Source organism: Aspergillus costaricaensis (genome assembly GCF_003184835.1).
Source record: "Aspergillus costaricaensis CBS 115574 unplaced genomic scaffold BO79scaffold_3, whole genome shotgun sequence".
NCBI classification, from domain to species: domain Eukaryota; kingdom Fungi; phylum Ascomycota; class Eurotiomycetes; order Eurotiales; family Aspergillaceae; genus Aspergillus; species Aspergillus costaricensis.
Window position 1 is genome coordinate 887,038 of NW_020291803.1, and position 12,195 is coordinate 899,232.

Sequence of the window (12,195 nt, forward strand, 5' to 3'; positions counted from 1 at the left end):
TGTGATCGGATGATTTTCTGCCTCCTACAGATTCCAGAACAATTTGGTAGGGGGAAAGACTTCCAGTTACGATGTCTGTGCTATATAGACAAATTACGGCTGGAAAAGCAAATATCAAAATTAAGTATCAACGATCATTCACGTGATATTTCGTCCATCAAGCCTCGAAGGGCCGTCTAGATACAATAATTTCGAATCCATCCATCCGATCCCATTAACAAGAAAATAAGCAAGTTGTAAGAGTATCAAACCCGTGGACATAATCCATTCCAATTGTAGAAAAAAAGAACCCCAGTTATCCCAAACCCCAATACCGTAACGAGTCAAAAGAAATAGCCCCCAGAAATCAGAAATAGAATGTACGGCGGATCCTGCCGGTCTAGTCCACAATCCAGTCGAAGGTTCACAACCAGAGAGACGACAAACACCAGCGCAGCGAATCCCTTCCGAGTGGTTGAAGATAATTTAACCACCGAACCCGTACAGGGTGCGGCCCTGGCGCTTGAGGGCGTAGACAACGTCGAGGGAGGTGACGGTCTTGCGCTTGGCGTGCTCAGTGTAGGTGACGGCATCACGGATGACAGACTCGAGGAAGGACTTGAGGACACCACGGGTCTCTTCGTAGATCATGGCGGAGATACGCTTGACACCACCACGGCGAGCGAGACGGCGGATAGCGGGCTTGGTGATACCCTGGATGTTGTCACGCAAGATCTTACGGTGACGCTTGGCGCCACCCTTGCCGAGACCCTTGCCTCCTTTTCCGCCTGTGAGAGAATGTTAGTACATGTTGAGTGATACTATGTTTAATTAATTAAGTGAAGGAGGTATGTGAGGGTGGAGTGAAGATCAGATGGAATCTTGGACACGACGCGTGGGCGTGACAGGTACGCGGTCACGTGTTGCCAGAGGTGCATCATCAAGATCATCCAAGATCATCACCACCATCCCAACCCGAGAGTAGGGAACGACGAGGAACTAGTAACTGAAGCAAGAAAAGAAGATTAAATACTTACGTCCAGTCATATTGCTGAGATGAGATTAATTGATTGGAAGAAGTATGAGATGGAAGGTTGATGGAAAGTGGTGGGTGGTTTGGCGTGACGCGTTGCGGGCCGATCGCTGAGAGGAAGAAAAGAGTCGAGAGAGAGCGAAAGAAGGTGGCGGAGAAGGAGGAGCCACCGGTTTATATAGGTTTCGCGGTGCGGGCGGCAAGCGAGAGCGTGATCTCGCTGCTTTGCCCCTTGGAGTGAATGACTAAGCTCCAGAGGGTGATCTGGAAGGGTCAAAAGCAATGGAGAAGCCTGATTGGCGGGCCGCGGGGGTAAAAAAGGGCGTTATGAACGACCGCTTTCGAGGTGGTGATTTTGCGGGTTGCGGGTTGGCGCTGTTCCCGCTGGGGACCAACTTCTGCTGCTGCCCGCGCGGCTCAGGCCGTAAGGCGGCCGGTCCGTCACGTGAGACTTGGCGGCCGGGTGTCACTTCCTCCGCCATATACGCTGTACAACATACATGGATTCTACTCTCTACATTGGTGGCAAACTTGCATCTCTCGCAATCTAATTCGTTGTATTGTGTACCATTGCATAATTTGGATAGCAGCTACACGCGCTTCACGGACCCTCCCTGGAGCACAGAAATTCGAATAAAAATGAGAACCCATGCACCACCCACCCTTAGCAAAACTTGGAGAAATCATGAGCGTAGAGAAAGAATTAAGACATAAGGTACAGGAAACAGAATAATTCATGCTCCGAACACCATACAGAAGATCATCATTGACGGAAGTAGATGACGAAAAACAATGATGCAAATGCGTTAGACCACTTCAATGCGAACACTTTTCCTTGCTTCGCCTCCTCGCTTCCCTGGAAATGCTGCGCAGGAACCTACCATGCATCCCATCCACTCAGCAAAGGTAGCCCCGGTAAATAACTGACAAAAAATAACTGCAAAGGAAAGATACAAGACATCAAATCGTAATCGTTACTGTAGCAGAATCGTAGCCGCGCCCCAATGTATTGGAAAAAAGCCCCCCTGTGTTGTATAGGTAGGAAACAATGCACCTCCCAGCATAACGTCAGATCCCGCGGTTTATAATACATCGCAAAGGATCCTCGTAGATACTTAGGCGGACGCATCAACAAAAGTCGAGTCGAAGATGGGAACGAGGCGGCTTCACGGACACCAGGTGAGCAGGTCGGGTTGACAACTGCACTGTCGTTTAAGAGTTTCAAGTCATGCTTGATAGCCTTCAGAAAGCTTATACCCACTGGGGTAAAAAGAGAAAGAGGGAAAAAGAAAATTTCGTGTCTTCCATCGACGGAGGGACACAGAGACATGTAGAAAGCAAAGGACGTTCGCGTTGTGATCTCGTAGGCGGCGGGGTCTAAAGCGCTTGTGCATCTTCGTTCATCCTTGGATGATAGCAGGTGTCTGCGTATCCTTCATAAAACTGTTTTGCATAGGCTGAAGATATGGATATCCGATATGGTTCGGTGACGACGGAGCGGCAGGGGAGTGTCGAGTATCACCACCATAGACCCCATCCATGGGAGGAGATGAGCAGGGAGACACCGAGCTGGAACTGCTACTAGACCCCGTCCGGGTTTCATAGTCCGGACTTCCCGTGACGGGACCAACTGCACCACTTGGGTAATTCATCGATCCGGATCCGAAGAAGCAGTATTTATCAACCAACTCTTTATACACCGACGACTCGCGATGCGGCTTGCCAGAAACGATGGTAGAGGGTTTATGGTGGTCTGAGGACCCTGGTTGCTGGCTACCTCTGCTAGGCAAAGGTGCGTTCTCCTCCTTGTGGCTTGCTTTCCGTTCCGACGAATGGCCGTGACTACCATGCGACGGGAGTTTCGATTTTGCTCGAGCTGTCAATGTCGTGCGATCGTGAGTAGGTTTGGTCCGCATGGCTGCCGACAAGGAGGCTTCGAAATCGTAACGATTTCCAAAGACCTGATGGTTCTGCTTATCGCGACGTATCGGAGCCACCATTTCAACATCATGCGGATCATCATCACCCAAATGTTCCTTCTTGCCATTCGTTGGTGGGTTGCCGAACGAGATGTACTTGTCCATCTCGGACAAGGCATCAAATGAAGGCGGCATTGAGTGTGGGCGACTGTTGGATCCAGCAAAGCTCCTGCTCCTAGGCAAATTCGTACGAGGACGTGCGGAGGGAGGAGCACGGGCCTGGGGCATTTCCTTTTGTACCCTGCGGAAGTTGACTTGGTAATTTTGTGAGTTGTTGTTGTCCCAGTACTCCTCTCCAGCGACATTGTAGCGAATGCACACAAACATGGTTTTCCTCTCCAAATTTGCTTGGTCATCCAGCCGGATGCTGAAAGCAAACCTGTCATAGCCATCCTGAGTAGGCTTCCGTCGGGGGTCATCATTGTACTCGGCTGAGACTTCAGAAACAGTCTTCCAATGGTCGAGAGTAAACCGAGCAGCAACGTGCTTGTGGAAAGCCAGGTTGGCAACCCCAACGACGCCGATCATGGTGTTTTTATCCGAAGACAAGTGCAGGCGTTCCAATCGAACGCGTTGCTTAGCCCGAGAAGGGCTGTCTTTAGGAAAGTTCGACAGACCAAGCTCCCATTCAAAAGCGGGCATGTCCCGATGACCCTTCTTGAACGGAAACTCCTCTGCTGCGTCATAGTCTTCCACTGGCGATGTGTCTGCACTTACGGCTTGAGGCTTATCCAATTGCAGGAAATGACGGATATGTTCCAGCTGAGCGTCGAAGTGAACCGCCTTTGCGTAAGTTGGAGTCCCCGGCATGCTAGATGGGCGCCGCCGAGCTGAAGGTGGGCGAAGAGCTGGCCTCACCAGTTCCCCAGACTTCTTGCGGACCATAGGATGTCTGACCGGGGGCTCGTCATCTCTGTCACTTTCTTCTGGAGAGCTAGTCAAAGCCTCCTCCTGTCTACGGTCAATTGAGGTTTCTGTAACCGATCGAGAGTGGGAAATCTTGCGAGCCTCTCTGGAGAGGGGCGGCCGTGGAGGTTGAACAGGGCCACCAGCAATGGCTGCCATGCTCGATGAGGACTGCACCTCCGACAGCTGTCTCTCCGGCGAGGACACTCGTCTCTGCTCAATGGACCTCACAGCAGCCTCCAATTTCTTCAGCTGGAGCCCGTCCTGGGATGGGTATGACACCTCTTCATCACTTGAATTGTTGGCAGATTCAGGAGGTGAGATCAGAGCCCCAGGAGGGATGACAGCATCACTTATGGGAGGCGGTGACGTTCGAATACTGGCATGAGGGTCGTTGACATGATCCACTTTTATATGACCTTCGGGCTCTGGAAAGACAAAGACCTTGCTACTTGAAGGGCTTCGTCGGTGCCTTCGCACATATGAGGTGGAAGAATACGAGCGAGGCAGGTGCTGGCGTTGATGGTGAGAGACGACAGCGGTGGGAGAGCTAGGACAGGATTGTGGAGTGAGTTCAGAGTGTTCAATGTGCTGCGCGGAAGGCGACGTCTTCAACGGCGCAGTGTATGGCATCCGGCCGGGAGTGCTTGTGTAAGCAGACACAAGAGTGGGCAATGAGGTGGAAAATAAGATCGACAGGGTGGTGAAGCTCGTTTCAGGATAGGTCTTTATGAACAGAAGGCTTCTGGTCCTGAGAAACGGCGTCTGTTGATATATTCTAGTTTCCCCACGTTAGCCAGAGTGTGGAGGCGGCGCCTGGAAACGATATCAAACAGTGGCGAGGATGATGAGCAGCAGCAGCAGCATTGCCTCCACATGGGCGATCATATCAAGAAAAGGGAAGATGGAGGGCCGATGTTACAAATCATGCCAGACGGTCGGTAAAAGAAGAAGAGGAAAGTGGTGTGACTGGGAGGTCAGGGTGTTCCAGGGTATCAGAAGGAGCGTTGGAGGCAAAGCCGGGGGCGGAGGGCGGATGCAGCCAACAGGGTGTTACGAGACAAGAGATCCCGGGCAGTGGCACAGATGAGAGCAACGATCAAGATCCCAGACACACAAATCATCGCTGAGATTTGCATTGGAGACAGTTGGGGGAAGAATAGTAGCCATGCGATAAGAGGGATTCACGAAAGAAAAGCACGAGGTCGACTCGACGAATACACTCACCTTGCGGACTCGACATCTAGTATGAACTGAACGTGGAAGAAACTACAAACATGAAAGAAAAGAGTAGGAGGAACAGAGAAGACAAATAAGAAGCTGGGCAGTGTGTCGAACAGCCGAGCAGGGAGTAGTTTCCAGCACAGTGAAGAGGAATTAGATACAAAGAAGTTCGTGGTGAATCGAAAGAGAAACGGGCGATAGATGGATGGGTAATGGAGTATATGAGAAGGTGACGGAGTGGAGAAGAGAGCAAAATATTAGGGTAAGCCGCACTTGACGGGGAAAGAAAAAAAAAATTAATTAATTTAAAAAAGGGAAAAAAGAAGAAAAAGAAAATCCAAAAGAGAAAATAAGCATGGAAGTTGGAAAAGAAAAATAAAAATAATCCCAAAGGAAAAGAACCTCTCAGGAATGATATTGATAAGGGAGCTCGGACGTCAAGAGGGATCGAAGGCAAGGAAAATTCGGTACGTCCTGGTAAAGTTGGTAACCTTCAGCCAGGGAGGGGCAAAGAAACAGAAGGGAAAATCCACTGCTCGGATTTCCCCTCTCCGTCACTTTCTACTTGCTTTTCCCCTGAAGGAGAAATGAATGATACCTGTTTGGTGAAGGGGAAGAGGTCTGTTCACCTTGATTCATTTCCTTATTTATTTCTTTCTATTTATTTATTTAATTCTGTATTTTAATTTATTTATTTTGTTATCAGAGATTGACTCCCCCTCTTGTATTTCTCTAGTCTTTCATGCTTCAGTTAGGGAGGGATGGGGAAGGGGGGGAATGTTTCGTGATGACGACCGTTGGAAAGAAAATAAAAAAGACAAGCAGAAGAAGAAGAAGATTCCCTGCCGCGTTGCCGCCGTACCCGGAACAGGACGGAGGGCAATGAGAGGATGATGATGGCGGCGGGCGGAGGTGGTATTAGCGGTAAATACGGGTGCTGGGACGCTACTAACCAACTTAAAATAGGCGATCGAACGGTCTGGGACTGGAGACGATCCCTCGCCGGCCAGTCAGTGCGTTCCGGCCCGGTGGGTCCTTGGTAAAGCGATATCTCGGTCCTGCCTGTAGAAAGTGTCGTATGTCGAACTGTCTGGTAGCAAATTGGTTCCATCATGGAGGGTGGTGATTGTCTGATTGACTGAGTTGAAAAATTGAAACCCTGCCCGGCTTTTTCGCCTCTCCGATCGCATTCTTTGCCCGGCCGGTACCTTGGACCCGGATGGCATCATTGGCTGCTTATCTTCCTATCATATTCTCTCCTTGGACCTCATGGAGGTGAGAAACTGAGGACAATCAATATCAATGAATGCTACCATCGTAGTAGAACAACTATGGATTGTTTTTCATAGATAAGACACAGACCCATGCGATAGATGAATAGAATGATGGAAAAGCACCTAATCAGTCCACAGTACATGTGGCTCAAGGTGGAGGCCAGGTGATCTTCAAGGCTGCATGTCCGGAGTATTCCAGTCCACTTTGTCTCTGTCGGTATGTGTGTAACGATGTATGTGCTACTTTAGTATGATGTACGTGCTCACTAGGAATGCCCAGGATCAAGGCATACGTGCATCCTTCCGGTCTTTTCCCTTGATGTCGCCATACAAATCCATCACCTCCTTTATGATACCATTGATTTTAATTTATTTTTTTATTACTTTTCCCCTTCCCACTCCGCCATTCCCTCATACTATCTACAAAACTTGAGACAGACCCCATCTCTAGTACTACGTAGTAGCCGCTGGTGATCCTTTCCGGAGGATCTGTTTTTCTTATCAGCAGATGATTAGTTGACTTGATCTGTTCCATGGAAGTAGTTATCTCACCGATAAGCCAAGTTTGGTCCTGAAGCCGTCCCCGACCGAACATGTTCAGCAGTAAGAGTAGGTAGATGACTACTAGTCAGTAGTAGTGAGTCTAGGTACGTCCGACCGTGCGGTTTTACGTATGGCAACCATGGTCCCCACCCCCAGCTTTCTTTCTCCCTCTCACCCACTCTTCTTCCTCTTTTCATTCATCCCAATTTCTCTGGTTTCTTTTCCCTCCATTTCTTCTACCTTACGGGATGTTTCCAGTCTTTCAGGCCCTCCCGTAGCGCCAGTCTAAATTTGCCACCGCCCAACCAACGGGACCGGAAGTGGTTTTTCACTAAGGAGGCCTGGACGGTCTAGAGGCGGAAATGTTGGGGAGGCTAGTGAATATCCAGCTAGTACTGAAGTCAAGTTCTGTCAGTTAGTCATATCTGTGGGTGGTTGCGATCGGTCGGTCTATTAACTCCTAACCACCCCAACTCCACTGAATATGTCTGACATAAAGTAATCTGAGGATATATTAACCTACGTTGGTTGACTAGTGAGTCTAGTTTAGTACGATTATAATTATAACCTCGCCTGAGAATCCAGTGGGTTTTAATTGACTGATGCGCAACCTACATAGGACGCACATTAGTAGAGCGTAACGCCAGGGGGGAGAGGGTGGGTTGCGGATGCAGACCTGTCCCTTTGCTTTGTCAGTGCGCGCACGTTCACACACACTCTCTCTCTCCTCACACACTCACATCTCTTCTCTCTTGTCTCTTGTCTTGTCTTGTCCTGCAACATCCCATGTTTTGCTTGATTTTCTTGAGACACACTTGTGCTCTTCGCACGAGGGTTGGTCGATCACCATCTTCTCCGCCTTTCAGACTTTGAAGGATAGACATTCTAGACATTCTAGACTGTCTCCTTTTCTTTGCTTTTTTTCTTCTTCCTTTCACCGGGGTGGGTCCTCCCCAAACATGCATCTTCGTAAGATGTCTGCATTGCCATGCTCAGATTAATGATGAGAAGTGACCAATTTCCAGCCACATTGGTCGACTTGTAAGCTAAAAATTGCTACAAGTCATTTTTTATAATATGCTGATGGAAGATTGGCGCCGTCTTTGTTACTTTTCTGGAGGGACGCGGGGGCTAGGGCCGAAGCGGCTAGTAATTGCGGTACCCACACCGGAGGCAGATTACTACTAGTACTAGACTAGACTATAACTAATATACGGAGACTGGGTTGGGAAGTGGATATGAATGGATAGCTGCCCGGTCGCTTAGCGCTACTCCAACGACCCATTTCCAAGGCACCTTGCCAGTATGACATCAGAAAAGATACTTTTCCCTGAGTGTGAGTGAGAGAGTGAGAGAACCTCACTTGATACTTTCTTCTCTCCCTCCCCTTCCTTTCGCTTCCTTGCCCATTCCCATCGAATCGCGTTGTCAGGTCAGTCGTCATGCTGAAGGTCTGCACGGACCACGGGAGAATTTAAAAGACTTATGCTGCAGCGCTGCCTTGATCTGGCCAACCGAGTGTCCGCGCTATCCTGCACACGGAATTGATGGACCTCTCCAGAGAAGAAAAAATTCAAAAGGAAGTTGGCTGTGCGCAGCAACTCTTGGCTTCTAGCATCGGGAGTTTTTAGTGACCTGGTCGACGTCGCATTTCTTGGCTGCCGCTGCGCATGGACGCTTAACATTATTATCCACCACCCATTTCCCAACTGACTTAGGAAAATTCTGTATGGATTTGGGTTTGTATGTAGGGGGAGGAGAAACAGCAGCAGGTATCCTTATCATCCCCAGCCCTGGTGCAACGGGCTTGCATAGACATCGGGAGTTGATAATGCACTCCCCCTTTGATATTGAGCAATTTCGGTTTCTAATCGAATCTTCAGATGAGTGTTGCATCGCTTGTGTAACGGCCTATGTCGGAGAGAGCCACCCCGGTCCGATGCTTGGACACTCTTTCTCCCACCCCCTTTCATCTCTTCATCGAGGGGGAGGGGGGGGGGACTAATTCGGTGGCTAAATTCAGGGTGCATTCATTGACAGAGGGCTATTCGGACGATGACTGGCTCTGAAGCTGCTGTTCTCGCCCCCATCGCGGATACTCATGTCTGCGGTAGCCTCTGGTCTAGATACTACTAGGTCTCATCTAGTAGGAATCCGCGACGCTTCGATGCCACGGGCCTATGGGCTCCTCCTCCTCCTCCTCCTCCTCCCTGCTCGCACGACCAGCATCGAGCGAGCGCTTGTCTCACTTTCCATCCGGGTCTTATCATGGCTCGACTCACCGCACGGCAGGGGCGGCGCCCCCCTGGCCGACTTTAGTAGTTCTCAACTCAATTCCTGTGATGGTATCGATTGGCTGCGTGTCTGATTTGCCACCGGGCATGCAAGCCACAGCGGATAGTCATTAATTGGTGGTCCATCTGCTGGGTGCCATGATGGAAATCATATCGGCAGGATCTGGACGGTCAGTGAGAGGACATTGGTTGGGGTGGTGGTGGTGGGGTTTGACAGTGATAGAGAGAAAGATATCTTGAAGCCACCGATCTTGGCTAGACGGGAGCGATGATCGGGCCTCGTTCGATGGAAGTCATGTAATGTCGTTCCGAACGCGTGAGGTCCGGATGGCGCAGTTCTCATTCGACGAGCGCCGGCATCTCTTGTGCAGCTGCAGAACCGCGCTAGTGTGGCTCCTCGCCCCCGTCGTCTCAGCCTTTCGCGTTCCTCCTTCTCCCTCAACTCTCCCATCTTAGCTCTGCCCATCAAAGCCTATCACTACTAAACTTGTTTGCTTCTTGATGGATTTTATACTATTGTCTATCTTTTTCCATACAGCTTACCGCGCAATCGAGGAAAAAGCTAGACAAACAAAGGACAAATGCTGGTTTTAGGGCTGGTCAGATCCCACTGCAGAGGAAAAAGGCCAACAACAATGCCTTTCTTATTCAAAAATCCGCTAGAACCCCTCGAGGCAATTGACGTGCGTGCTCCTCATCTCCGACATAACGCCATCAACGCCCCTTGAAACTAGCTGAGTTTGAGCACTGACAGGACTAGCTGTCCTCGGACGACTAGCTTCTGCCTACGACTGACGCTACAACGGCCGGTCGAGCGCCCGAGCGGGTAATCGGCGCCGATTAGCACAGCCGTCCTCCTTGATCGACAACCCACGCTCCCCCCGAAGTTCAAGCCCCAGCGCTTGAGGTCCTCTATTTTTATGGTATCTCCTCTTTTCGCTACTTCTGACAAAGATACACGTTCCGGAGACGTTAAACTTTGTATGAATCTGGACGTGCATATCACCTAAAGGCGGTCTAGGAAGTTTACACTACTCTCTGCTCGTATCTACTGCGAAGCCGGGCGGGGAAGCTCGCTGCTAGCGGCAGGGTGCAACATAACGGATGTCAGATTGGCTCGTGGGCCAGCTCAGAAACTCTTATCGCTCCGGCCCACCGCGGAGTCTCTGCACGCAAACGGCTTGCTTCTTCCTGTCCGATAACCGCTGCGGTCTCGACCCATGGGCTGCGTCGCAAGCTTCTCAACTCCGCACTCTCTCTCCCAAGAGCAGTGGGGAAGCTGTGCCGCCCACGATGGCTGGCGCAGCAGAACCTCAGCTGGAGACCCCACGGGGAAACCGATCTTCGCGCGAGCCTGCTTGCGTGCTTGCTGCGTATCTTCGTTGATGCCTCTTGTGATCGGTACGATACTTCCTCCATCGATCATTCATCGCGACCATTCTTGGGACTCGCATGATGACGGCTATGCTGTGCATCACGATGCAGGAACTCTCCTGTATACTATTGACAGGCCGCTGCGGCTATTGATTCATCGGTTCTTACTATAATCTACCTACTGACATTTCCGATCAACAATAACATGCTTGGCACGGGCGTCACCCTGTCAATACCCGATGGTCGCAACTTCATCCGTAGCCGTGATCCTGAGAAGACAATACCATAGCCTCTGAGAGCGATCACGTTCCGTTTCACCATGCAGCTCCTGACCACCTGATTGTTGATCGCCAGGGTACGGCAGAGGAGTTGGTACAGTTCTGCTGTGGATTCTAAACCGCCCCTAGGCCCTTGGCTCAAGGGACTTGTGGGGTTCTCTGAGCGGGCATCTCTCGTGGCTCGTACAGATCCAACAGGTTTACGCAATTCATATCGGCCCGCGCGGCTGTCTGTTCATGTTGGAGTGTCAAACACAGTCTTTAGCAATGTGAACAGACGGCCGAGTATCATTATTTCAGCATCTATATGGCGCACATGAAAGCTGTCAAACACGGATCGGTCGGAGAACTATACCTGCGTTGGAAATCTGGCCGTCATGTTAGGTGTCGATGCCACATAGGGCAAGCTCACTCGCATTAGTAACGTTCTACACAAGCGTGAGCGAGTAATAGCACAGCATACGATCCACCCCACGGTTTCCGATCGCCCCGACTGCGCCCTACCAATATCTTTCTTGTGTACACATGACAGCCATACCCATGACCGGCCTAAGCTAAGAGCCACCTCCCTCCCCGCTCTTCAGATTGACCTTCATCGAGTGATATCGGATGGTCCGATGCCAATTTCGGGGGCGCCTCATTAGCCCGGGTGTAGGTCCTCCGCCGCACAAGCCGAGTAGTAATGCCACTGGGCCGGGGTCCGTCGAGCACAGACACTACCTTGGCCAGTGGGAGCCAGCGACGGGGATGTCAAACATGCCATTGACTCGGACTAGGCACTGTCCGAGCGCGCAACCCCTCAGTGGACAACAGCCCACGACGCTCCCCTCTTCCAGAGGCAGTGCTATTGGGTATCTGTTTTGGGGGCCCAGGGTGGACTAGTATACCGATGAAAACAATGTTACCGGTGAGGTAACAGGAGCATCCGGTTCTAGATCCCAACACGACCCCAATTCACTATGGTAAGTTCAACTTATTTCCTCTTTCACCATGACCAGAGTCTACCTACAACACGTCGCTCAACTCTTGCCGCGAATTCAGCTTCATTTTGATGGACATTGCGGGGTACAAATCACACAGACCGGACAACCCTGGTCCGCCAACTCATCACCATGTGCGACCATCGCGGTATCGAACCTTCTCCGCGGCCATCCCAGTCCCCATGCGACCACACATGTTAGGTTCTCACCACTTTTGTCTACCCCCTCTCACACCCCGATCACGAGCCATGGCACACACCACCATCTTCAACAAGTTCCAGCGAGCCAGCAACAATCCTAATACAACAAACCCCATGAACCAAGCATTACA

At 50.6% G+C, this 12,195-nt stretch overlaps 4 protein-coding genes across 4 annotated transcripts; 1 reads left to right on the forward strand and 3 right to left on the reverse strand.

Moving 5' to 3' along the window:
• Positions 1 to 126: 126 nt before the first annotated feature.
• BO79DRAFT_206938 (histone H4) lies at positions 127 to 1,145 on the reverse strand. Its single transcript, XM_025682076.1, has 2 exons — positions 1,017 to 1,145; positions 127 to 767 (listed from the first exon to the last, which is right to left on the reverse strand). The coding sequence occupies exons 1-2, from the start codon at positions 1,024 to 1,026 to the stop codon at positions 466 to 468; spliced, it is 312 nt and encodes a 103-aa protein (XP_025544031.1). The 5' UTR covers positions 1,027 to 1,145; the 3' UTR covers positions 127 to 465.
• A 936-nt stretch (positions 1,146 to 2,081) lies between these two features.
• BO79DRAFT_43738 (protein phosphatase regulator GAC1) lies at positions 2,082 to 4,635 on the reverse strand. Its single transcript, XM_025689250.1, has one exon. It carries the CDS (start codon positions 4,528 to 4,530, stop codon positions 2,413 to 2,415), a length of 2,118 nt encoding a protein of 705 aa, XP_025544032.1. The 5' UTR covers positions 4,531 to 4,635; the 3' UTR covers positions 2,082 to 2,412.
• Positions 4,636 to 6,674: 2,039 nt separating this feature from the next.
• On the reverse strand, positions 6,675 to 7,074 carry BO79DRAFT_43745 (uncharacterized protein). The gene has a single exon (XM_025689251.1). It carries the CDS (start codon positions 6,988 to 6,990, stop codon positions 6,760 to 6,762), a length of 231 nt encoding a protein of 76 aa, XP_025544033.1. The 5' UTR covers positions 6,991 to 7,074; the 3' UTR covers positions 6,675 to 6,759.
• A 2,609-nt stretch (positions 7,075 to 9,683) lies between these two features.
• Positions 9,684 to 11,414, forward strand: BO79DRAFT_235054 (uncharacterized protein). The gene is made up of 6 exons (XM_025684447.1): positions 9,684 to 9,915; positions 10,258 to 10,425; positions 10,501 to 10,727; positions 10,906 to 10,961; positions 11,049 to 11,113; positions 11,150 to 11,414. Exons 1-6 carry the CDS (start codon positions 9,814 to 9,816, stop codon positions 11,303 to 11,305), a joined length of 774 nt encoding a protein of 257 aa, XP_025544034.1. The 5' UTR covers positions 9,684 to 9,813; the 3' UTR covers positions 11,306 to 11,414.
• The last annotated feature ends 781 nt before the right edge of the window (positions 11,415 to 12,195 follow it).